General features: G+C 36.6%; 3 protein-coding genes across 12 annotated transcripts; 1 reads left to right on the top strand and 2 right to left on the bottom strand.

Annotated features, from left to right (window-relative positions):
* Positions 1–543: 543 nt before the first annotated feature.
* cyb561d1 (cytochrome b561 family, member D1) lies at positions 544–4,917 on the top strand. The gene is made up of 3 exons (XM_084101032.1): positions 544–968; positions 1,962–1,999; positions 2,948–4,917. The coding sequence occupies exons 1-3, from the start codon at positions 794–796 to the stop codon at positions 3,449–3,451; spliced, it is 717 nt and encodes a 238-aa protein (XP_083957158.1). The 5' UTR covers positions 544–793; the 3' UTR covers positions 3,452–4,917.
* On the bottom strand, positions 3,292–15,340 carry zbtb40 (zinc finger and BTB domain containing 40). Its single transcript, XM_084101031.1, has 18 exons — positions 15,225–15,340; positions 13,635–14,110; positions 13,434–13,555; positions 12,692–12,884; positions 12,454–12,593; positions 11,239–11,410; positions 11,018–11,154; positions 10,738–10,933; positions 10,465–10,583; positions 9,765–9,936; positions 9,284–9,652; positions 8,468–8,674; positions 8,214–8,378; positions 7,920–8,134; positions 7,033–7,192; positions 6,706–6,932; positions 5,606–5,798; positions 3,292–3,424 (listed from the first exon to the last, which is right to left on the bottom strand). The coding sequence occupies exons 2-18, from the start codon at positions 14,101–14,103 to the stop codon at positions 3,411–3,413; spliced, it is 3,270 nt and encodes a 1,089-aa protein (XP_083957157.1). The 5' UTR covers positions 14,104–14,110; positions 15,225–15,340; the 3' UTR covers positions 3,292–3,410.
* A 610-nt stretch (positions 15,341–15,950) lies between these two features.
* Positions 15,951–26,103, bottom strand: usp48 (ubiquitin specific peptidase 48). Of its 10 annotated transcripts, XM_084101798.1 has the most exons (29): positions 25,758–26,103; positions 25,522–25,626; positions 25,167–25,301; positions 24,894–25,014; positions 24,597–24,738; positions 24,185–24,312; positions 23,978–24,102; positions 23,699–23,807; positions 23,455–23,588; positions 23,279–23,361; positions 22,475–22,654; positions 22,214–22,348; positions 21,856–22,005; positions 21,026–21,226; positions 20,827–20,941; positions 20,576–20,712; positions 20,412–20,492; positions 20,077–20,201; positions 19,826–19,948; positions 19,623–19,684; positions 19,410–19,520; positions 18,800–18,930; positions 18,611–18,717; positions 18,408–18,512; positions 17,284–17,475; positions 17,076–17,201; positions 16,913–16,961; positions 16,754–16,780; positions 15,951–16,638 (listed from the first exon to the last, which is right to left on the bottom strand). In XM_084101798.1, the coding sequence occupies exons 2-29, from the start codon at positions 25,536–25,538 to the stop codon at positions 16,616–16,618; spliced, it is 3,174 nt and encodes a 1,057-aa protein (XP_083957924.1). In that variant the 5' UTR covers positions 25,539–25,626; positions 25,758–26,103; the 3' UTR covers positions 15,951–16,615. The 10 variants fall into 10 exon arrangements, 5 of the variants coding, with proteins under 5 accessions (XP_083957924.1, XP_083957923.1, XP_083957926.1 ...); XR_014604379.1 differs by having other exon boundaries at positions 20,036–20,201; positions 25,522–26,099; XR_014604380.1 differs by having other exon boundaries at positions 18,800–18,925; positions 25,522–26,099.
* Positions 26,104–26,379: the final 276 nt, after the last annotated feature.

The raw sequence follows: 26,379 nt of genomic DNA, 5'->3' as shown, positions 1-26,379 counted from the left end.
TGAATATTAATGTGGTCATGCTCGCTTTGCTCGGTAACCTTCCAATCGCAACCATAGATATGTGTTCGTAGATTCCACATTCGACCGTTGCAGACACGTCGGCGGGAACCATTGCTGCCACAACATTGCGCAACTTCTGGTTGTGAAACCTCTGAGATTTAAATTCCCGAAGAAATTGGATAACTTTTCATAGTTGAGAATGTGTTAGTTTGTGTTTTTATATGTATTAACTCTATATTCCATTTTTTTTCTATGGCACTTTGGTAATGTTTTTACTTTTACTATGCTAACTTATTAATGTCGTGTGAGCTGACGCCTTTGTCTTGTTGTATTGTGTTATTCATTTATAGATATTCATACATGCGTTACTACCGTTGCAGACTTGCACACTTTCGTCAACTTGCTTAATTCGAAATGTTCACGGACCGCTCCAATATGGCGGACAGCTTACATGTTGCGCCTCATTGCAAAGGCCGCAAATGAGGCATCTATGTATGTAGTCTTTGATCACAACTGCATGGCTCCTGAATATTAAGAGACAATACTTTACCGTAGTACGATCCCTATCCAGGAAATGCGTTTTTTTAAGTGTCACTGTCACACCAACCACTAAACTGGAATAACAGCTTATCTTTTTTGAAAACGGAGTTGTAATGTTATGCGTTTCGGTTCTAAAAGCCCCGGATAAATCTGGTTCGGTGAATCTCAGCGGGGATGATACTTAAGAGAGACATTTTCTGTTGTGTAGTTTGGGCTTAAATGTAAGCATTGAGTTGAGGTGAGTTGCTGAGGAATGCCGCTCGGGACGCGCGCGTCGTCGGATGTGGAGTACAGCGCGGTTGGAGAGGGACTCGGGATGCGGGACTTCTGTCTCTATGTGTGGCTGCGCAGAGTGTCTGTGGTCGCTGCGCACATCGTTTCCCTCGGCCTGATCATTATCATCTCCATACTGTCCAGACCAGGAACAAGTGAGTTATTTCAACTGCATGTACATATTTGATACATATAGTACCTACATGTTGTTACTTAGTCTGTGGCAATACCATATAGTGACAGATGGTAATGCACTAATGCCATAATACCGAAATTCAAGTGGCATTTACATGGTACTTAAAGGGATAGTTCACCTAAAAATGAAAATTCTGTTATAATTTACTCACCCATAAGTTGTTCCAAACCTGTATGAATTTCTTATTTTTTTCCGAAAAGAAGATATTTTGAAGAATATGGGTATAGCCAAACAGTGGATGGGACCCAATTGACTCAATTTAGTCAGAGGCCCATCAACTGTTTGGTTACCCATATTCTTATCTTCTTTAGTGTTCAGAAGAAGAAAGAAATTCATACATGTTTCCGATACATGTCCAAGAATATGGTACTAGTACTATGTATGGTACTTCTTTATGGTGTTAAAAAATATTCGCAAAAAATTATTGGAAAAAAAATTATGTAGCACGTATTCCTGACTAAAACGTAATAAAATAGACCTTTATTGAGTTATAAGTATGAGTATAAAAATGAATGAAAGTGCCATGCCATTTCCACAACAAAGTACCTTGGTTACCATAGTAGTTTTGTCCTGTAAGTACACTGTTGTATTTTTATGGTATTATTAGAAATATATTGGAGCGTGAATACAATTAATCATTCACGTAATCACGTATATTGATATTGTTAGGATGTTTTTGGACATTTTACCATGTTTTTAAAGATGTATCACGGTGATTCCATGGTAATTTTTTTTTTCTTTTTTCTTTTTTTTTTTTTTGATATAGGCTACCAAATTGGAGTATTAGCATTGTATAAATTCATTTTTTTTATTTTTTTATTTTACATGTACTATGGTAATTCTATAGTAGAAACATGAACTGATGATGTTAAGCATTGGTAAGGTTAGGTATTAATAAAATAAAAAATAATATAAAGTGTTTCTAAATATCATGCTGTGTTGATGCTTTCAGGTCTCTTCTCTTGGCATCCCGTCTGCATGTCACTTGGGGTACGTTTTTATGTATTCAATTACACAAGATATTATACAATTCATTATGTTTTTAGCCATAGGCTGATAAAAGTCAATTTCTTTTTTTATAGTCACTCCTGCAGTTTTTAATAATGCAGTGTGTTTCATTGACTTTCAGCCTCTCAGGGAATGAATAAAATATGTCTTTTGTTAATAATAAATAGAGTGTGGTGAAACACAAAGACAATGGAATTAGCCTCGACTGCTTTACCACGAGAGTCTGATTACACTGACCTTGATGACAAACACAACATTCACTTCTAATAACAGAGGTCATTTTCAGAGTCTGACAGTACAGTAATTGTCAGATTTTCTTTTCTCTATATAGAACAGTTAGCAAGCCATCATATACACTACCGTTCACTAGCACACTTTTTACCCTATCATATATTTGCGTAATCGTCATGAATTGGCTATCAATCGAAAGCTTAAACACTCAAAATTCATCCTGTGAAAATTTTGTCAAAATTATTTGTCAAATAAATCCTGTTCTTTTGAACTTTCTATTCATTAAAGCATGCTGAAAAAATATTTTAAGCAGTAAAACTGTTTTCAACATTGATAATAATAATAAAAAATGTTTTTTGAGCAGCAAATCAGCATATTAGAATGATTTCTGAAGGATCATGTGACACTGAAGACTGGAGTAATGATGCTGAAAATTCAGCTTTGATCACAGGAATAAATTACATTTTGAAAACAGTTATTTTAAATTGAAATAATATTTTACATTATTACTGTTTTTACTGTACTTTTGATCAAACAAATACAGCCTTGGGGAGCATAAGAGACTTAAGAGTCAAAAACATTTTAAAAAATCCAACTTTTGAGTGATATTGTATATTGAACTCTTTCCAAAAAAGCAGGACAGTTTGTGTTTTACTTGATATGTTCCCTTTAAACGTCCTGCTTTCTCTCCCGTCTTAGTTTTGCCTGTGTATGACTGAAGGGATCCTGCTTTTCTCTGCTGAGGGAAACCCGTTCTGCTTCAAGTCCCGTAAGTGGAAGGTCCGCCTGCACTGGTTCTTTCAGGCCCTGCTGCTGGTGTGTGGCGCCACAGGATTCGGCTTCATGGTGGCCAGCAAGAACATAAAGGAGCATTCGCACTTCACCTCCTGGCACAGCCTGCTGGGAGTCACTACGATGGCTGCTACTGTCCTGCAGGCCATGTGTGGCGTCTTTCTCCTGTTCCCCAAACTCATCAGCACTTACTCGTTTCCTCGGTGGAGACTGTATCACGCCACCTGTGGTCTGGTGGCCTACCTGCTGGCCACCGTCACGGTCATGTCAGCCATGTTTACAGACTGGTTTCAGGCCTCGGTGACAGGCCCAATCTGGTATATCTTCCTACTCCTCCCACTTTTTCCCGCCTTAGTGGTGATGAACCAAATCACCAGTGCCTTCCTGCCCAAAAAGAAGATTACTAGCTGAAAACTAGGGCAGGGCCTGCAGTCATACTAACAGCCGAAAAAAGGCTGTTTAATTCTACGTAAGATAGGAAAACTAGAAATATTCATCCAAACCAGTAGGTGGCACTATAAAAGTACAAATAGCATTTTTGTGTCCTTGAAGAGCACTTTTGGTGAGGGGGGTGATCATAGGGTCAATTAAAGGTGGTTAGCAAACTGTAGATATTTCAATGAAGGAAATTTGCCGTTTATAATCACGCAGTAAATGCTTATTTACTCTTGTAAACCCAAGAACTATGCACTGAAAATATAGTTGCATATTTTCAATATTTACATAATGTTTGTTAAAATATAAAAATGTTTTACCTTAATAATGAGTATGTACTGATCACACTTTCTAACGGTATGCTGACTACTGATATTTTGTTCTTAAGGACATGCTTGAACATTGTAAATGAGTAATTATATATTTGCTTTTTTTTATAACCTAATACAAGCAACTGTTTTTTTTTTTTTACTATGCACTGCTGAATAAGGAGCCGTGTGGCACTCTGGGAAAATGAACAAAATGGCATTTGCATTGCAAGAATATGCTTACAGTAAACTTGTAAATGGTATAGGTATATTATCGTCATGTTCGTCTCTTATTTTTAACCTCATCCTTGTGATGAATCATTGTTTTAGAGAGCTGTAGTTCAGTTTGTTGTGTTGCAGTAGCGTTTAATTGTGTGCCTTCTCTTCTTAATTGTCTGTATGACACTTTCCTATGTATGACATAAAATGAAAGTTATTTTGACTTTTTTTTCTTTGGACTAGGAATGCAACTGTTTTCCCCAATATTTATTTTTATTATGGCTGATAATGAATGTTTTGTGTGTTATTTTAAGAAAACTATGTAAGTTTCAGTCTTGATATAACCCAAGTATGATCTGTATCCAATATCAACCAAATAACATCGTTAAAAATGAGAATAGCTGATACTGTTATATTGTGCATATTTAGTCTGGACAGTAAAATTAATGTGGGCATCTGATGCTTAGTTCAAAGCTTTATTTGTAAAGTCAGTATCAGTGTATTTCTTTGCATTATGTGGCAATAACTAGAGATTATTTGTTGGTCTCTTGTGTTCATATATTCCTGTATTAACAAACACTAGACGAGTATAACTGCAGTGTTATGGATTAATCCACTGTTTACTGTATTGATTTGACAGTGCAAGTTTCTGTTGAGTACTGTAAGGATTTTTATGAAACTGCAGTGTGGTCAGGTTATTAGATTTTAAACTACGCTCCTATGAATGTAAAAAACAATGACTCAGGGTTGTCTATGAATTACTGACTTATCAACTACAAATATATATTATAGTATAATATAGTATTTTAATCTATACTGTATGACATGTATTTGAGGGTTGGTGTGATCTTTCTTATGAACAGTAAATGATTGTTTCTACTCAATTTCTATAAAATAAACATAAGCATGATTTACAAAAAGACTTGTCGCATGTTTTATCTGCTGATGTCATCCTTATTATAATAAAAAATTATTTGCTATTTATACTTATACATAGTAAATACTAGACAAACTTTCCCATGATTTATTTAAAATCGCATTCATCAGATTTCTACACAGATGTAGAAATAAAATGTTAAACAGTCAGCTTGGTCACAAATATTTTTTACAAGTTATTTTTAGCAGGAAAAGAAGACGGGCTATTTGTACTTGATGTAAATAGACACTCTGTAAAAGATAGTTAAGCATTTTGAAACGGTCCAAAGTCTCATGTACCAAACACAAAAATTCTCTCTGAACATGATGCTTGATTGGAGGTAGATGCTGTGTTGGAAAACAAATTCGTTTTCGCTTTTAAAATAAGTGTGTGCTTGTCAGAACATGCTCAAATAAATAAAGACCCCAAAAGCAATGTAGTTCATAATGCACTGCAATCAAAAAAGATTCAGACTGTACTGAAGACACAGATGTCATCTTGAGCTATTTTTAGCATGGATTTTTGTATGCTTGTGTACGCGTAGCCTCTTCCAGGAGAGGAAAACATATCAAGTGATCCAGAGAATCACACAAAACATTCACAGTAAGGCTAAAGCCTTCAATCCCCGGTGTAATCCAGTGTAAAAAGGAACATGAGCATGATCATAAACCCATGTGCTTCACTGACCCTCTTCACAGATGAGCGTGACTGTGCCGTTCAGGAGATCTTCCATGCTCACGGCCACAATTCCAGAGCCGCTGGGAGTTTCCTGTTGATCCCCCAGAGCGACGAACACCTGCGGTGACCCCTCAATCCGGGATTGGTCGAGGCTAATCACTTGCTCCACCTCTTGACCGGCTGTCTCCTCGCACTGAATCACCTGGAAAGAGTCAAGAAAACCTCAGTCAAGCCTCTTTTGTTGACAAGGAAGAACTGTGTAGTGAAATATGATTCTACAGACAAAACCTGTTTTTTCAGGCACTGGTCAATTTCGAGATTTTGGTCTATTTTGCTTCTGTAACGTGCCTTCTTTTAATAACACATTTAAGTGTTTATTTAATCACTCTTCTTTATCTATTTGCATCTGTAGATTTAAATTGCAATTCAAAGGCCACTTTTCAAAATATTTTTTTTCTCATGAATCTCAATTTCAGTGGCACTTAATATACAGCAGACTTTCCAGGTTTATTCCTATCTATTTCTTAAGATTTTTACAGAGAACATTTTTGACAGTATTTTCAGTGATAAAAAGAGATGCTCTCTATAAAAACCTTAAGGGCAATAATCCAATGTTCAGATTTCTGCTTTTTAGTGCATATTTAATTAGATATTAAATAATGTGCATATTTAAATATCAAATTTCAGAAAACTTGTAATACAAGTTTGGTAAAATTGCAAATATCATTTAGTATTTTGGACATTTCTTGGAAAACAGTATGATCTTGATATTAAAGTTTTGATGTACTATTAATACAGCATTAATCTTAAACTACAAAGATAACATGTAATGCGATTAATCAAATGGGGACAGTATGGTGATATTTATTAATTTACACTTTGACCCTATTCACCTGTTGTGTCTTGCCTTAACCATTGCAAATATCTTTAAAATGAATGGACACAATATTTTGGGCATTTGGTTGTGAAACCTTGACTAATAGGAAATTGCTGTGATGATCCTTTAAACTTTAATTGCACTGCAGATTAAATTTAATTTAACTTCCCACCAATAAATGCACATTTTCTAATTTCTGTCATGGGTGACTGTGGGAGGTTTGGGGCGTCACCGTATGAGAACTGGAGGCCTGTGTCTGTGCTTCCTCTTGCATGAGCTGCAGGTGTTTGGACAGGAAGTGCTGCTGGAAGTCCGGCTCTGAGGGGAAGTGGAGAGAGCAGATCATACAGCTGAACACAGAGCTGGCCTGACTCGACTGTCCACTGCAGACGTGCTCCTGCAGCTCCTGCTCGCTCGTCAGAGTGCTGTCACAGTTCACACACTTCCACACGCGCACTTCTGAACAACACACACACAATCAATACTAGTACATCGTAACTGTGACGAACAGTAAGAGTATCAATGGTTAGTTCATACTAACTTAGTGGTCATTCTTTACCTGTGTGATTGGTTATCTGGTGTTTTAACAGACTGTTTCGGTTGCTAAATGTCTTGTCACACTTCTCACACTGCAGGAGAGATTTGATGGTTTTGTTGCCCTGGGCAGAGACGCTCTCAGGGTGCGCAGTGCGATTGTGGTACCACAGACCGGAGAGAGTCTGGAATGAAGAAAACAATGTTTGATTAATGTGCTTGTACTGTCCTCATTAATAAATGTATTTATGTGTGTGTGTTAAAATGAATCATTAAAATAATTATAATTTAAATTATATAAATATTACTATTATTAATAAAATAATATTATATTCATCAAATAATACCGGAAAAATGTTTCTTGAGCAGCAAATCAGCATATTAGAATGATTTCTGAAGGATCATGTGACCCTGAAGACTGGAGTAATGATGCTGAAAATTCAGCTTTGCATCACAGAAATAAATTACATTTTAAAATATATCAAAATAGAAAACAGTTATTTTAAATTGTAAAAATATTTCACAATATTACTGTTTTTACTGTATTTTTGATCAAATAATTGCAGCCTTGGTGAGCATTAGACTTCTTTCAAAAACATAAAAAATCTACCGACCCCAAAAGAATTTAACAGTATTATTATATTATATTATATTATATTATATTATATTATATTATATTATATTATATTATATTATATTATATTATATTATATTATATATAATGCAATTTATATATTATTATGTGTAGTTTAAGTGTCAAAATACATTTTGGGGCCACTGTGTACTTGCTTATTTAATGCAAAAACATTGCCTTCTAAGCAAATTGCACAAAAAGAGAGTTCCGTTGACACGATTTTCTATTGGATAGAAATAATCCTTTATCATTCAATAAATCAAGTTGACTGTTCTTGCCTGATAGGACTTTTTGCACATCTTGCAGCTGTAGGGTTTGTTTCCGTCGTGAATGTTCATGTGTTTCTCCAGATTGGCTTCGCTGTTGAAGATCTTGCTGCACTCGGGACACTGGTGCAGCTCTTTCGGATGCACCTCCTGGATGTGCTGTCGGAGCTCGTCCAGCGAAGAGAAACTCACCCGGCATTTCTGGCAGTCATGAGGTTCTGTAATGTCTAATGGGACAGAGAAGTAGTTTAGTTTGTGTTTATTAGAGAGTGAAATACATCATGTGACTCATGTGGATGTGCTTACTGTGAAAGTTCTGTAGATGGACGGATAGTCCATTGGCTTGTTTGAAGCCTTTCCCGCATTCCCTGCAGACATACGGTTTGTCTCCCGTGTGCGTGCGTACGTGACGCGTCAGTTCGATGGACTGTGCGAATGAGGCTGAGCAGTACTGACAGCAGTACATTTTACCTGCAAATGCAGAATTTGCAGAATGTTGTCGCTGGTTTTCACACAAAAGCCTGATATAATAACAAGAAAAACCATTTAAACCCTCCCACCCTCGGCGTGCTTCTTCTTGGTGTGGTAGGACAGAGCGGCGGCCACAGAAAAGCTCATGTCACAGTGTTTGCAGTGGAAGGGTTTTTCTCCCGTGTGTAGACGCATGTGGTTCTTCAGGGACGAGGTGGCAGCAAACTTCGCCCCGCACTCCTCGCATGCGTACGGCCGCTCCTCAAAATGTTCCGTGCGTTTATGATACAAAAGACCTGAAAAGAATAAGTAATGAAATCATAAAACAGTGCTGATGTAAGAGTGAGTTTAAGGTCCATTTTATATCCATAAATGTATTCAGACACCAAGTGACCTTAAAAAAAATCATTTTTTTATTGTATTTTTGGAAATGGAGGTGTAGTGTTTTCATAACATTTTCACAACATTTCAAACCAGTGAAACTGAATCATGATACCTGAAGCCAATTTTGATATACTATAGCAAAAACTAATGTGCTAATGCCTAATGAATACACTTGTTTTCTGTCTGGAGCTCACGCATTAAAGGGATAGTTAACTAAAAAAAGTTCACCCTTATGTCGTTCCAAACCTGTATGAGTTTCTTTCTTTTGTTGAATACAAAAGAAGATATTTTGAAGAATGTTGGTATAAAATACTTCTACAGTATTTTTATCCTACTATGGAAGTCGTCAACTGTCTGGTTACCAACATTCTTCAAAATATCTTATTTTGTGTTCAACAGAATAAAGAAACTCATACAGGTTTGGAACAACATGAGGTTGAGTAAGTCATGACAAAATTTTCATTTTCGGGTGAACTATCCCTTTAACAACCAGCAAAATCTTGAGAATGATCATCACCCACCTGAAGAGTGTTTGAAGGTCTTGTCGCACATGTCACATGGTACTTGTTCTGTTTTCTTCTTCTTAGCCGGCGGGCCGCCGTGGGCTTCCATGCAGTGCTGGTGAAGACTCTTGAGCGTTGGAAACGGCATTGAACACTCTGAGCAGCGCTGCTCCTTCCCCGGTGCGAGGGCACAGCCTTTCTTATGCTTTATCAGACGACACTTAAAGTCAAACGTCTTATTGCACCACTCGCAGCGGTAGGACACAGGCACAGCCTTCCTTCTGCCTTTTGTTTTGGAGTCTTCCCCATCATCATCCTCAGAGTCTGCAGTTGATACTTCTTGCTCAACCTCAGATTTTACAGGACAGTCAGAATCTGACAGAGGCCCTGTTTTGAACATGGATAAAACGTAAAGTTTTGTTACGATTTTTCATCAGATGCTTTTTAAAATGTTATCATCACATGGTCAGAAATATCTATGTTCTGTGAAGTCCTTCACCAGTATGTTTGAAGTGGTTCGTGAGAGTGGTCAGCTGAGGGAAGTTCTGCTGGTTGGCAGACAGCAGCTGGCACAGTGAACTGGCAAACTCTGAGTCACGACTCAAAACTCTCTCGACAGTCTGCTGTACTGACTCCAGCTCACCATCGGCTCTCCGACAGCTCTGGAGAAACTAGGACACACAAAAATAATGTTTTGTAATCTTATATTTTATTTTATATGTTGTATATTTGCACAAAGAAAATCTCTTGGAAATACAAAGTATGCGACTAGTGTATTTTTCTAATTTAAAGTACACTGAAACAGTGAACCAAAAGTGCCTGAGTGGATTTTTTTTTAAATATGCATCAGTGCACTTTGGACTAATATTACCCACATCCCCTTGTGTATTGCAAGGAAAAAGGAGTTTGACTGTTCTCAACTTTCTGTTGTATAAAATTAGCAACGAAAGCAAGGTCATAGCTGTGTGTCTTACTACACACTCAAAATATGTACTTTGTCAGTGAATTATACTTACAATATACTGTATATTTATATTATATATATACATACAAACATACATACATATACACACACACACACACACACACATATATATATATATATACCTATTGTTCAAACGTTTGGGGTCAGTGCGATTAGCCAATTAGGACGCAGACCATAATTTCATAATTTTAATATATTATCCTCTATTTCTTACCTCAGCAAATTGCTCTGTTCCATGATCCGTTGCGTCCACACCCTGTTCGAGCAGGGTAATGTCACTGATTGTTTCCAGAATGAGTGATTTGTGCTGGAAGAGCACATCTATGTCTTTAACTAAAAAATAAAGCATCGAAATATAATTTTGGTACACAGAGAGACTGGGTTAATTTACTTAATAAAGGATTTTCCTGAATTCTCACACATTCAGAGAATGACAGTTGTAGTGACCAAAAGCAGTGTGTTGATGTAAAAGCTGTTTGACACTCACTGGTTTGGAGAAGTTTTCGTGCGTCTCGTTTCTCCTTGACCTCCTGCATGAGGAGCCCCAGCTCTGGACTGTGTGTCTCTGTCCACAGGAACAGCCTCCATACAGTCACCGCCTGCAGTGACCCGTCCAATGCTGCAGATATCAGCCTTTCAACCACTTCGCCATCTCCTTTTCCTCCCAGCAGGGCTTCAATACACTTGAATGGACACAATTCTATTAAAAATGGTTCCTTGCTTTGAATCCACTTCTTAAAGGTCATTTTGTAATGCAACACAGGTACCTCTCTGTCATTTGCAGGCATGTCAGGACCCATTTTAAGGCTCTGTTCGATGAGCTGGAGATCCAGATTCAGCTCGATGAGTCTGTTCTGATATATTCTCAACAAATCCATCCCACTGCTGTCTTCAGCTGTGTTACCTGAAGAAGTAGCAGTCATCAGAAGTGTTAGCTGAAGGAATATGCTGTATGATGAAATGTGTCAGAGGTTTTTGCTGTGCATACCCGTTGGGTCTTTCAGGGCCTCCAGAAGCTGAAGCAGATCTGAGGAGCTTTCCTTCACCTCATGGAGCAGCATCAGAAACGTTTCTTCACTCATGGTCTTCTCTCTGAGTTTACATAACAACCTTTCCACCACCTCCACTGATGATGGAGCAGAACAGCACTGCAGCACTGCCTTAGGAAGAACAGACACATACACTGCCATTCAAAAGTTTGGGGTCAGAAAGTTTTTTAATTTTTTTTTTATTAACACTTTTATTCAGGAAAGATGCATTCAATTGATCAACAGAGACAGTAAAGAATTTACATTGTTACAAAAGATTTCAATTTCAAATAAATGCTGCTTTTGAACTTTTATTCATTAAAGAATCCTGGAATAAAAATGCATCCCGGTTTCATCAAAAAGATTAAGCAGCACAACTGTTTTTAACATTGATAATAATAATAATAATAATAATAGGAAATATTTATTGAGCAGCAACTCAGCATATTAGAATGATCATGTGACACTGAAGACCGGAGTATTGATACTGAAAATTCAGCTTGGCGCCACAGAAATAAATTATATTTTAAAGTATTTTAAAATAGAAAACAGTTATTTTAAATTGTAATAATATTTCACAATATTACAGTTTTTACTGTATTTTTAATTAAATAAATGCAGCCTTGGTGAGCATAAGGGACTTTTTTTAAAAAACATTAAAAACGTTACAAACCTGAAACTTTTAAATGTAGTACTGTATATACTATATGGACCACAAAACCAGTCTCATGGGTCAGTTTGTCATCATCTGAAAGCTGAATAAATACGGTTTTCATTGATGTATGGTCTGTTAGGATAGGATATTTGGCTGAGATACAACTATTTGAAAATCTGGAATCTGAGGGGGCAAACAAATCTAAACGTTGAGAAAATCGCCTTTAAAGTTGTCCATTAATGTTCGCGATCGTGCTGCATTCACTCACAAAAATAAATATTTTTTTATATTTACGGTAGGAAATTTACAAAATTTCTTCATGGAACATGATCTTTACTTAATATCCTAATGATTTTTGCCATAAAAGAAAATCGATAATTTTGACCCATACAACGTACTGTTGGCTATTGCCACAAATATACCCGTGCGACTTATGACTGGTTTTGTGATCCAGGGTCACATATAACAAATTACAGTATAATTAATGAGTACTATAACAAACTGTAAGGGACAAATGTACCTCTTTTTCCATATCACTGGAACATCTGTTCACTGCATTGGTCAAAAGCTCTGAGAGGTTGTTGACACTGGAGAGGTGAAGAGTTAGTTCTGATACACGGTCTAAAAGCCCAGCAGAGCCCCGAACATCTGCTGCAGGATCTGTGGATGAACAGATCACAGGACAAGTTGTACAATCACTCAAAGTCGAGCAACCCATGATTCAACACTCATGGGTTCTTTCACCCAGGTCAGTTTACCTTTAGGCTTGGGGCAGCTCTGATTTCCCTGCTCCTCCAGAACTGATCCTGGTTCAGGGTTTAAACATTTCAGCTGTTCAAACAAAGTTAGGACTGTTTGAGCTGACAGAACTCTCTCAACTTTCACAAGCTTTAGCAATCGCTGGTAAACCTCATGTGCTGATGGATCTCCTCTGAAGCTCTCCAGTATGACCTGCAGGAGATCAGAGGGCAGATCTGAATACAATATTACATTCGAATTATGAAAAAGAGTCCTGAATGCTTCTTTAGATCATCAACACATCTTAAGAATGAATTATCAGTTGCATAAACAGTTCTAATGCTTTTGAAAGAAGTCTAATGCTCACCAAGGCTGCATTTATTTGATCAAAATAAAGTAAAAACAGTAATATATTGAGAAATGATTTCAATTTTAGTCTTAAGTGTCACATGATCCTTCAGAAATAATCATAAAATGCTGATTTGCTGCTCAAGAAACACTCTTATTATTATCAATGTTGAAAACAGTTGTGCTGCTTAATATTCTTCATATACTTTCCATCATAGGAATAAATATAATTATAAAATATATTAAAATAACAATTAAAATAACAGTTATTTGATATGCAACAAACATTATTTTACAATATTACTTTTTTTTACTGTATTTTGATCAAATAAATTCAGCTTTGGTGAGTAGAATTTCTTTCAAAAAAAAAAAAAAATCGTAATTATTCCATACACTTTTTTACTACTATCTTACCTTGTGCTCCTCTGTGGAGATTGCATCCCAGATCTCAAGAACCTTAACATATGACTGTCCACACTGTAGGATCTTTGTGATATCAGCTTGATTTTGAGAGATCAGCTCAACTGCATTGTCCTCTGAACATAGAAATAAACACAATTCATACAAAACACTCGAATGAAGTGATCTCAATCCCTTAATCAGTCAATATTTTACCTTGCAAACTCTTCTTGTCGCTTTTAAGCTGCTCTGATTCAGATTGCTCCTTAAGACAGTCAAGTTTTATTACTTGAGAGTCCGTCGACTCTGTCTTAGTTTCCATAGAAGTCTGCTTCATGAGGTCGGTGAGAATGTTCTTACAACCAACAGCCACATCAAACATCTGCAGGCTGTCAGCGGCGGCTATGAGTCGGGTGAAGTTGTGCTTGCCGGGAGGCAGTTTACCAGTGTACACCATGTCCAGAAGAGAGGAAAACTCTTGAGAGGACAGTAAATCTGTGTCGATGGAGATGCTGTCAGAACCTTCCAGAACAGACTTAAATAACATACTGGAGGCCGCCAGCACTAGCTTGTGAGCGGGGTGGGGGGTCTCGCCCACCAGGATGGAGCAGTCGCAGAACTGCTTCTCCTTTCGTAAAGCATGCAGTTGCTGCATGAGCTGTCGACTGTAGTTTGGGAGCTCCATCTTGGACCTGTAGAGGTGGACAAGAAGAAAATGCTGAAAAAATGATCAAAATTAACCCAGTTTATGCTTAAAACAAGAGAGAGAAAAAATCTGTCAATAGGCTAAGAAAAATAATATTATTTTCCCTTTGAATTAAATGTATTTTTCTTGCTCAACTGAAAGTTTTTTTTTTTTTTTTTTTTTTAAGGATACATTTAGTCTTAAGTCATTTTGCTTCTCAGGTAAATGTATCTTGTTCTAAGAATGCTAAGGTAATTGTACTGGAAAAAGTTTTTTGCTTAAAACAAGAAAAAATATTTGTCAGTGGGGTAAGAAAAGTAATATGTTTTCCCTTTCAAATTAAGTTTGACACATTTTTTCTTGTTTTAAGCAAAAAAAAATCACTTAATTTTTTCAGAACAACAAAAACACAGTATCCTTTGTCATATTCCTTCTGAGTATATAGATTTATATTGATTATATATTGGGTACATTTTTATTTATTTATTTTTTTGCAGTGTGACATAAAAGGGGAATCCCTTTTTGCTCTGGTGGACAAAAAATATCAGCTCAAATGTATTTTGTTTCTTCATAATGTGCTTAAAGATAACCCAAACATTATTTTTGAGTGAAATATTCCTTTCCTGTTCCTAAATAAAGTACAGGAGTGCCTTGATAAAGACCTAATCGTGCACAGTAACTATATGTTTCAGAACATCTTATATGTCATAAATTCTCTTAAAGCACCACTTATTTAGATAAATAAAATGTAAACAAACACAGTACATGAGGTGTGTCTTTATAACTGAAGGGGAGACATTTTAGCCTGTTTATTCCCTATGGTTTATTCCAAGTGTAAATTAAGGAAACAAATTTACACAGTATATAACAATTTAGAAGACGGTAATTGGAGGATTTTTATCTTCATAGCAAGAACAAAATAGGCAAACAACAAATATTTAACTAAGCTAAATGTGACGCCATAAACACGTGCAATGAGGGACATTTCAGTGTTCGGCTAAGCTGACATGCTATCTAATGCTATATAGAAAATAAAAGCAGTAAAGGTACAAATTGCACAAAATTAGAGGTAAATGATTGTGCCTCACACAGCACACCACAGCTAAACACTTCCCCTTTACCTTTAAATTCAAAAGATCCGGCTCTTTATTTAAACTCCTTCGAAGGACAACATTTCGCGTCGCAATAAAGATTCGGCCCAAAACAGTGTAACACTGCGCATGCGCGAAAAGATTTGCGAGCCATTAGCTAACACAATGCGCATGCGCGTCAAGACTTGTCTTGCGGTATCTTTACACGCATGCGTATAATGAATGGTTTTAAGGATTTTTGATTGATTTTCAAATTCATTTAAAATAAACATGTCTGCAAGTTTTCAAACCATATGGTTACCTTTTTAAATCTTACTGCAGGTAAACAGGGTAACATTTATACAAGCCTCAAAAATACATTAATATAAACATTAGCCACTACGTGCAAAATGGGAACACATATTTATTTCAATATGTTAATTAAAATTGTGTAATGAATAAGGAAGTTAGTATTACATCTTTCATAACAGCTGAGAAATATTTAACAATTGGAATGTGGGAGTTCTGTCAAGTTTTCCAATGCAGGTTAAATGTATGCACTGTTACTTCATAGTTACAGTAGTATGGATACAAAATATAAATCTTTTATTTTATCAGTCAGTATGATAAACATTTTTGCTGGGTCTCAAGATGTTGACTGACGGGACCAGAAACACAACAGTAACAGGAATATGTGCATTCCTACAACAAACACACATTATATTTATATAAGAATTCTTACGATATCAATCACATAATACACATAAAAAACACATATGAAGATGTAAAAAGAATATTTATTGCCCATATGAAAGAACATACAGAAAAGTTCACACAAATGCCTGCTAGTAGCAGAACATGTCTAAACTATTTAGCAATGCTTTAATATTTCCACATTCGGAAATGTCTCCTATTTATGCTCATCGTTCTAGACTTTTCTTCACTGCTGTATTTTGATGAGGTTATTTACATTAACAAAACAAAGACTAAATACGTTTTTTTTTTTTATATATTCAAGTTGCTCATGCATTCTTAAATATGTACGAGCTCTATTGCAGTGCCATCACAAGCTTCTTTTCAACAAAGGATTTACAGAGACTTACTGTTTTACACACAAAATATGATCAGAACATAATCTCTGAACATGACATTGCAACAAAACAAGGAGGAATTCAGATTTTCCTTGAAATGGAACGTCCTTTGAGGAAATCTTGACCCGTATTTTTCACAGTCATGTAAGCACGACCACAAAACCTTGCAGGATGCATCAACATCTTTCAATATTAAAAGCCAGCACGATGTTTTAAAGCAAAAAGACACTTTTGAAGTTGTTGCAACATTCAAAAACAAATTAAAAAACAAAACAAAAAAAGATCTATGTGTAGTTCAAGCTTTATCCTTGCTCAGCCATTGTCAGCATTGTTCCACATCTGAGGCCTCCATCAGTGTCCTAATAGTCCAGTGCCTGAACAAAAGGAAACAAATACAGTAGAACATGATTGACAACATCATGTTCCTGATTCTTTCACAAAGGTTTTAAAGATTAAATGTCAGAAATGATCACAATAGTATATGCATACCTTTAAATCCTTCTTCAGGCATACAGACTACAAAAAAATAAAATAAAATAAATACTCAGCATAAAAAAAATGCAGATTAATGTGTTTGAAAATGAGACATACTGGTATTAGAATTTAAGCTGACGTAAACAAAAAGGTAAGGTAAAAAGGTAAGCTTACCTTGATAAACATCATCCATTGCAGCATAATCAGCAATGGGTTCATCAGCCTGTAGAGGGTCAAATTCAAGCAGCTTATTTATTTACTTTAGAAACTTACAATATTACTGTTTTTATTGTATTTTTGATCAATAAATGCAGCCTTGGTGAGTTGAGAGTTGTACCTTAAGGCAAATGATGCTCTCTGGGATGACTCCAAGACTTCCTAGTGTGGCGGAGTCATCTGTTAAACAGCGTCCGTCTATGGAAAGGTTTTGGTCGAATGGAGCCACAGAGAATGCATGCATGATCTGTGGATGCAATTATTTAAAATAAGACAACAAGCGCCATCATATAAAATCGAAATACTTAATTTTCGCTGTACTAACAGACCTGGATCTTTAGCTCTTTGAGCGTCTGGTTGGCAGAGACGATGAGGGCTTTCTCCCCACGGAGTTTCCTGTGCCTTGTGCTCCTCCTGATGCCCGACTTGGAAGCAGAGGCAACAGCGGGCGTAGAGAGAGAGGCGGTGTCGTTCAGCTTCTGCCGTTTGGCTCCGCCCTCAGACTGATGTAAAGAAGGGAGCTTGAGCCATGGATAGATAGATAGATAGATAATCAGGTAGATAGATGGATAGTCAGACAGACAGATGGACGGACAGATATTTGGATAGTTGGATAAACAGTCAGATAGACACACAAATTCAGATTGTTGGATAGACAGGCAAATAGATGGATAGACAGACGAACGGACAGAATGATGGATAAAAAAAATCAGACAGATAAATCGATGATAGATAGATGCATAAACAGTCAGATAGACAGGCAGTCGGTCAGGTAGATAATCAATAGATCGATGGATATTCAGACAGATGGACATTTGGACAGGCAGATAGATGGATAGACAGTTGGATAGACAGACAGAGAAATAGATGATAGATGGATAAACAGTCAGATAGATAGTCAGATTAATAAACAGACAGCCAGATAGACAAGATAAATAGATGATATCCAAATAAACTTGACGCATCTTAACAAGTCTAATTACAAGCACAAACTGGGTTAAATAGAATTTGAAGTAAAAAGGCATCTGTCCTTCAGCTTTTTTCTACTTTATCACAGTAAAGTATGCAAATATAATAGACCTAATTAAAAGCAAACGAAAGAAAGAAATGTTTATAATCCCCTGGGAAAGTAGGTGAGACGTAAGTGATAATTTGATAATAAGAGATTCAATGTCCAGTTAAAATGGAGTAGGCCTATTGTTAAATTCACGCAAAATCAGGTGACCAAACTGATCTTTCCATGGCTGCGATGGAACATTTCATTTTTGATTTTGTAAACAAAGCTTTGTGTTTTAGTCCTGTGGTAATATTCACATTTTAAAAAAAAAGTGTTTTGGTGGACCACCGCCAGTGTTACTCAGACAAGTTTGTCAAGTTTACCGACACAGCCCTAGATAGATGGATGGCTAGATAGACAATTAGAAAGATGGACAGACAGATAGATCAAAAGTACCTGACTGAAGTCTGGATCTTTCTCTCCATCTATCTTTGGCTCTTCTCTTTCATCCTCAACATCTGATCCACTCACACTGAACTCAGGGGCAGATTCCTTAATCATCTATAAAAGAGAAACCAAATAGCACATAAGTTATTCCTGGTAGTACAATTGTAATGTTTAGGGTTTGACTGAGGACATGTGACCATGTAAAGACTCACCATTTTCTTGTCAATGACTTTGCGAACATACACAGTGGCCTGCGCGTACTCCCTCATGTCCCTCTGCTGCTGGAATATGAAGCCCTCTCTGCATTCTCGACACAAATCTGAGAGCACAAAACACATTCTCACATGAAATACAACGTCTGTTTGAGGGACCTCCGAGAAACTACCGCTCATTTATCTCACCTGGTTGAGTTTGGTATTGCACATTGCCGTTGTCTTGCGTTTTATCATGAATCCGATATATGGAGATGACATGGTCCACCAGAAACATTTTGTAGATCACGTCCCATTCAGCAGGCCAGAGAAGAGCTATACTGTGCATTGACAGACACAAACACTCAGACTTAACTCAGAGTTGCTCTTAATGTGGGTAGTGACGAATAACATGTCCATGAAAAAAATCAAAATATTTGGTTAAAATTTACACGTAAAATGAAAAGTATATTGATCAAAAGTTCGGGATCAGTAAGATCTTTTCTCTTCTGCTCACCAAGGCTGAATTTATTTGCTCAAAAATACAGTAAAAACAGTAATATTGTGAAATATTATTACAATTCACTTGAAAACACGGTAGAGTTCAAATATATACACATACAAATATGTAATATATTTTATATTATTATTGTCGTTATATTTGTTATTATTATAAATATATAATATTTCATATAAAATAAATAAAACATTTTTCAATTCTGTATTAGAAAATAATGCAAATGAAAACTATTTCTGCAGTTTTGTTTAATGACATATTTTCACTCTAAGACATGTGAGAGGTCAGGACTGAGCAACTCACTGTTGGGCGTCTCCTTGCAGCATCGAGTCATAGGTGAACATGAAGCCCCCGTGAGGACAGAGCAGGATACTGTTCCCCACATTGGACACTGGGTTACTCTTTGCTGGCCTCCTGTGGTATGAACAGGTATAACAGGAGACATTACAATAACTTAGACATATCAAAACTGCAAAAACATTTTAGTGATTACAGAAAAAGTATTTTTTCCATTACCTGATAAATTTCCTCCATTCTTCTACAAAGTAAAGGGGTACAATGTACAGAACATCTGTGTCCTAAAACAATTCAAACCAAAGTCAGTGAGCTGAAAATAAGAATGAAATACTGATGTATTCACCCTCTCTACTAGAAGTCGTTTTAATTATTCAAAACATCAGGGGAAAAACTGAAACAGAATTTTTGGAAAATGACGTTACCTGTGGCCATTTTTGCAGCGTGGGCCGATTTTTCTCCTGGAAGAGGTTGAGCAGGGAGCTCTTCTGTTCATTTGCCATCATTCTGTTCAAAGCCTCGTTCTCTTTCCCTTCCCTATCCAGCCTCTGAAAGAAACAGTATATCTTAAAACCTTCTAAGACTTTTCCCAAATAACAGTAGGCAGATCACAAGGTTTCGAGTGTCCACTACACCTTTTAACCATGACAGCTGTGCTAATTGATCAATTTGTTACCATGCACTGCTGACAGGGCTCATGATGTTGCGCGAACTCTGGTGCTTTGGGGAAATACATCCGCAGTTTATTCCACACCTCTGCAGAAACCAGCCGCCTGTCATTCTCTAGTATACTCAAACCACCTGCGGGAGAAAGAAAAAGCACAATTACGGTATCAATGAAAAGAACTAACCTTGCTAATGATTAATACAGTTTAAAATATTTAAATGAATGGAGTAAATATTCTTTTTAACTCTTAAATTCATGTAAAATTATCATTAATTCGGTTAGATGCACCATTAAATATAAAAAAATATCCATTTAGTTTTTAGTTTTATACAGAGACAACAAACCATGATAACAGAGAATGTCTTCATTAAAGTTCTTCATCTCTTCACCGTCCCTGTCGTCACTATCTCCTTTAACTCCATCAGCTAACAAAGACAAAAAGATAATAAACAACTAAAAGACGAGACTTAAAACAAAAGAAAGAAAGACTATCTGTAAGTTTCGGTACCTGGGCTGCTGCTTTTCTCTCCGTTCATTTTGCTGTTGTTGTGTTTGGTTTCCTCCTCATCTTCCTCTAGCTGGTCTAATGCCAATTGTCTCCAGCTCCTTAGAGAAGTCTTACCGATCCAGAACCCCGATTCATTACTAAATACACCCAATATAAACACCAGATCAGCTTCATCAAACAACTAATGAACTGCAGTAGCAGCATCTGCTGGAGATACAGGTTAAAGAAGAAGCTGATTCAGTATTCCGTACCTTTTCAAAGAGGCTTTGGCAAAATTTGTGACCTCTTTGTAATCTTCATTTAGCTGGTTTTTCAATCTGATCACCCTACATCTCTGAGTGACACAGTCTCTGCAGAGGTATGACCCTAAACGCCATCCAGGATGAATGTATATATTGAACAAAACCATAATGAATGATTAAGGAGAGGTTTGACAAAAGAAACCCTTACAGTCTAGTCTGGGTCCTCCTCCATAGCGGTCGAAAAGGAGATTGGCAGCCTTCATGGATATTCTTTTGGCCTCGCCAATCTTGTCAGGGTGTAGTTTGCCATGGGAGCAAAGGAATTGGCTGTTGTCAATTTCCTTGGTGGCCGTGGAGTCATCAAGCCATTTCTTCAGCCACTCCAGAGGCACAAACTCATATAACTGGCCTAAAAACACAAAGGGAGCCCAGACTTTGATTCCTTATTGAAAAAAAGATGCTTTCATACAAAAACAAAAGCCTTACTGTTCAAAAGTTTGGGGTTCATATGATTGTTTTTGCCGTTTTTTTCACTTTAACTTTTATTTAAGCAAGGATGTATTGAATTGATCAGGTGACAGTCAAGACTTTACATTGTTAAATTCTGTTTTTTGAACATCCTATTCATCATAGAATCCTGAAAAAATTGCACAAACATTAAGTAGCACAAACGGTTTTCAACATTGATAATAATAGCACCAAATCAGCACCTTAGAATGATTTCTAAAGCATCATGTGACACTGAAGACTATGTGTAAGACAAGTAATGATGCTGAAAATTCAGCTTTTGATCAGGAAAATTACATTTAAAAATTGTAATGATATTTCACAATATTACTGTTTTTACTGTATTTTTGATCAAACAAATGAAGACTTCATGAGCATAAGAGACTTCTTTCAAAACCATTACAAAAATCTTACCGACCCCAAACTTTTGAACAGTAGTGTAAATTTAACACAAAAATTAAGATTTTAAAAATGGGATATTTAAAAGTTTATATTGTCAGAGAAACTGATGCACGGGGCATTTTTACGGACCGTCTTCCGCGGGTAACAATTCGTAGAGCTCCTTCACCTCCTCATGTTTGGCTTTGCCTTTGTCAACGCTCTGTTTTCGCATGTCTGCCATCTCATTGCACCACTCTTCAAACTTCTTGTTGTCCTGTTCAACTAGCTTATGGAGAAAAGCTGAAAACCAAACAAATTCGTCTTAATTAGATTTCATAAGAGGCTTGAACACTTCTACTTCTTAATAATGCAGTAAATAGATAACACTTTTTCAATGTTGTTTTCTCTTGATGACAATGACAGTTGTGTAAAATTACAGTGGCACAAAAAAAACAATGTGATTGTTTAATCCATAATGTTCATACAGTTTTATTAGAGTTAATTTTACCTGGTACTTCAACGTTAGTTTCTGTTTGGTCAATCTCTTCTGTCTGCTGTTGGTACACTAACATGTATGCGTTTCTCGAACAGTGATAGCCTTTGCTACATTTTGGCTTTCGGGTTTGAGACTTGCCCGTCTCGGCTGGAATGTAAAGGATAAGAAAAAAATATATTTTTATTTTTTTATACTTATATTTTCAGGACTGTAAACACAAGTAGCTAAAAAAAATGAGACCTCATTCAAACTAAAATCAAAATGTGTTGTTACCAATGTCTTCTTCAACGCCCAGCTGAAGTTTCTTTCCCTCCATTTTCTCGATCTCCTCATCATTGAATTTGTACCAGTCATTTGTGTGGGCATCTCTAACGTGAGCAATGTAGTGACCAGAGTATGCGCTTACGCCACGATGAATCAACACAGCGCTGAGTTCATACGTGCACTTCTCTTCTGAATTTAAAGGTGGAGGGAGAAAAAGAATCAAGTAATGTTCATGGATTAAAATTCCTATTCCTTATCTCTGATTCTGAGATGACATAGTGATCATTCTGAGTTTGCGGTCAAGATTTGTATTGTTTTTAAAGAAATTAATACTTGTATTCGGCAAGGATCAAAAGTGACAGTAAAGATTTTTTTTTACATTGTTTCATATAAACGCAGTTTTTTTTTAAACTTTCAATTAATCAGATAAAAAATGATCACAGTTTCCACAAAAATATTAAGCAGATGACTGGTTCTGAACATTGATAATAATAAGAAATGTTCCTTGAGCACCAAATCAGATTATTAGAATGATTTCTGAAGGATCATGTGACACTGAAGACTGGAGAAATTATGCTGTAAATTCAGCTTTGCATCACAGGAGTAAATTACATTTTCTAATATATTAAAATAGTAAACAGTAGTTTTAACTTGTAATAGTATTTCACAATATTACTTTTTTACTGTATTTTTGATCAAATAAATACAGCCTCGGTGAGCATAAGAGACTTCTTTCAAAAACAAACAATCTTACCGAGCCCAAACTTTTGAACTGTAGTGTATATATTAAATGCACATTAATGCACAGTATACCTCTTCCTTCCAAAAACGGCCCCATGTCAAGAACTTCTGGAAAACTAATGAAGGTGTTAAGTTTCTTCTTATGACCACTTTGCCTATAAAAGCAGAGAAAGATGAGAAACAAATGACTAAAAATGGCTATAAAACATCAGGTAACAGATCTGATAATGACATATTACAATACTCACCTATCAAAAACAAATCGCATGAGCTGAAAGTTGAGTGTGCGGGGAAGACTCTGGAGCTTGATCCGACGGGTGGCGTTCTGTTTACTCTGACAGCTCTCGCAATAGTAACGATTATCACCTTCCAGCTTCTCCTCCTAAACAGTGTGAGAAACCACACATTGAGACCCTTAATACAGTATAATACAATATATAACATCTACATAGACATATGGAGCTGTCAGGCACAAGAAATGTGAGCAGTTACCTTCAAAAACTCCGTAACGCACTCCGTGAGGTTTTTATGTCCTTGAATGTTCAGCTCCAGTTCATAAAATCGTGATGGTAGAGGAGACTCACGTCCACATTTGTTGCATCTGACATAACACAAAAACAAGCTCTAATTACAATATTATAACGTAATTGTACATGTCATACATTGTACACATCACTCTCAAAGTGACTATATATGTGACTATAAATATATCAAGTGACAAGAATCTGAATCTGAAATTACAGTTACATGAATAATACAAGAATAACTTACACAGTTACATAAGAGAACTGCCCACAGAACTGCTGTTGGATGACATTTTGGAGATTAGGGTCCTTCTGCTTTGAAAGTGTGTCTTCAAGAAGTGATAGGAAGAGTTTAGAGAATTCCTGAGCATCCTAAAAACAAAATAAAAGTAGCTTTTGAGATTTCACATGAGCCACAGGACACTCCAACATGCTTCATCTTATGCTTGCTCACCTGCTGTTGCCCTGTATCGAGCCCAAGAGCCTTCACCAGCCCTGAGGGGTCGATATACCGTCTGTTGCTGTTCTGTAGCAATGCAAACAGATACTGGAGATGCTCGCATATCGTCCGTGGCTCATAATCTGTTGGTATGCAGAATAATGTGCACAAAATAAGAAAAGTCAATTTCAATAAATATGCTTCTAATGCATATTTAATGCTAAAAGTCATGCTTTCAGCATTGTACTCTTGATGCTTAGCTCCAAAGTAGCTACAGAGTGAATCTCCTTACAATTACTAAAAAATGTTTACTAAATGGCAATTGCCACTGCAATAATTGTGCATGCTACAATGGCATCGTAATTGCCAAATGAGAAGTAAAGCAATAAAATCATCATGCCTTTAAAAGAAAGAACCTCAAGCTCACCTGAATCCGTGTTGTGTACTTCAGCTCTGGAATTCTGAAATCGATATAAGGCTCTGCGGAGGTCCAGATTGTGGAACCACACCTGGAGGAAAGTGTTGACGTAACATGTGGCGCCAAGATTCGTCAGGCCCACAAAAGTGTTCTGGAAGAGAAAGCAATCACATAAATGTTGATGATGTTGACATATCAGTGTTAATAAACTTGCCCTGAGCGTATTTGACAACCCTATATTTATTGTTAAACTAAGGCCATTAAAAACCATTTTCAGTCATTGAAATAATCAGTCATTTTGCATACCTTATCTCGTCTTTCTGAGTTTGGGTCATCGATGTTGTGGAAGGTATTTTCATCAATTTCTCCTAACCATGATTGTTCCCCAATACCGACTAGACAATTAGGATTCCCTTTACAGTTCCTCCTGTGTGACAGGAAAAATGTTCAAGGTGGGACAGTGATGTGACAGTGACATGCGTTTTCACAGTTGTTCCATTACAACTGTCCCTTTAAATGCTCTTCTGAAATAAATAAACAGAGAGAATAGTAAACAGAACATTGTCACCACCATATTACCTGCATGCCCCTCTTTTGCAAGGCAGCACTGCAATCCTATAAGCTAACTCGATATGTTCACGTGTGATGTCCTCTGGTTTGACTGTCTCTGCCCACCGCCACGCAGCTTTTTCCAGCTGCAACCGAGGAGCCATTCTGCACAAAGAAATACAAACTGTGAAAATGACACACAAATTCAGCACACAAAAATCACAACATAGAGCTGAACAGACATGTACAGACGCCCTGCAGACAGAAAAAAATACATCACACACAAACTTTTACAGAGTTATACGGAAATCATGTACAAAATACACAGCCAAAAACATATACATAAAAAAGAAACACAAACATCAAAAAATCACACCACACTCACTTGACAGTTACACACATCTGTGATGCACAGGCCTTGCATCATTGGTCCAGCATGCACAACACTTTTGATTTTACCCCATACATCAGAAAAACACTCTAAAGACAGCTAATTTATGAAAACAAGCAAATAATTGGCAAGTACAGACAATAATATTCAAGAAACACCACTGAGTCCAAATTAGCACACACATTTTTAGACTATCCCATCAACATAATTCAGTTTAGAATAAAACATACCGTCAAAAATAAATACGGCGTTTTACGGGCTCGACACAACTGTGTTGTTTTTAAAAATCTTTAGCAAACACAATAATATTGAATGTTTTCATCGAGGCGGCTAAAGCTGCGCAGTTAGCATGCTAGCAGCTAGCTCTGACTTATTTTCATTAAATAAATGCACCTGGCGTAAATTTAGCAGGAGATTCTTGACTGTGAAGATGCTTTCATAAATATAGGAATTTTAAATCACACTTTATTGATTGTAAGTTTGTATTTAGCGCCCTTGCGTCAGCTTTTATATAAATATTTTTGTCCCTTCGTCAGTTTCAAACTTCTATGAGACGTACGTACTTACGCGTGACGTACTTGCGGCGTCTGACGTAAATCCGTTGGCGCGCACAGCTCGCTCAATGTTGTTGCACATGGCAAGTTTTCTTCAACTTTTTCGTTGCGCAGATACATACAGAACGTTGAATTGCAGATACGTACATGATACAGCATATTGAAAGAAAAAATAAAAAATTAAAGCTTTGGATAATATGCTGTTTTTGAGCCAGGTGACATTTAAAGTCCATAAATGGCTCATTTGCCTTGACAACATAATGCTGAAGTGCTCCACATATTGCACTATATATAGGCT

The sequence above is a fragment of the Abramis brama genome (assembly GCF_963993115.1).
Source record: "Abramis brama genome assembly, chromosome: 23".
NCBI lineage: Eukaryota > Metazoa > Chordata > Actinopteri > Cypriniformes > Leuciscidae > Abramis > Abramis brama.
Note: the sequence above shows the minus strand (reverse complement) of the source record. Positions and strands in the feature narration are given on the sequence as shown.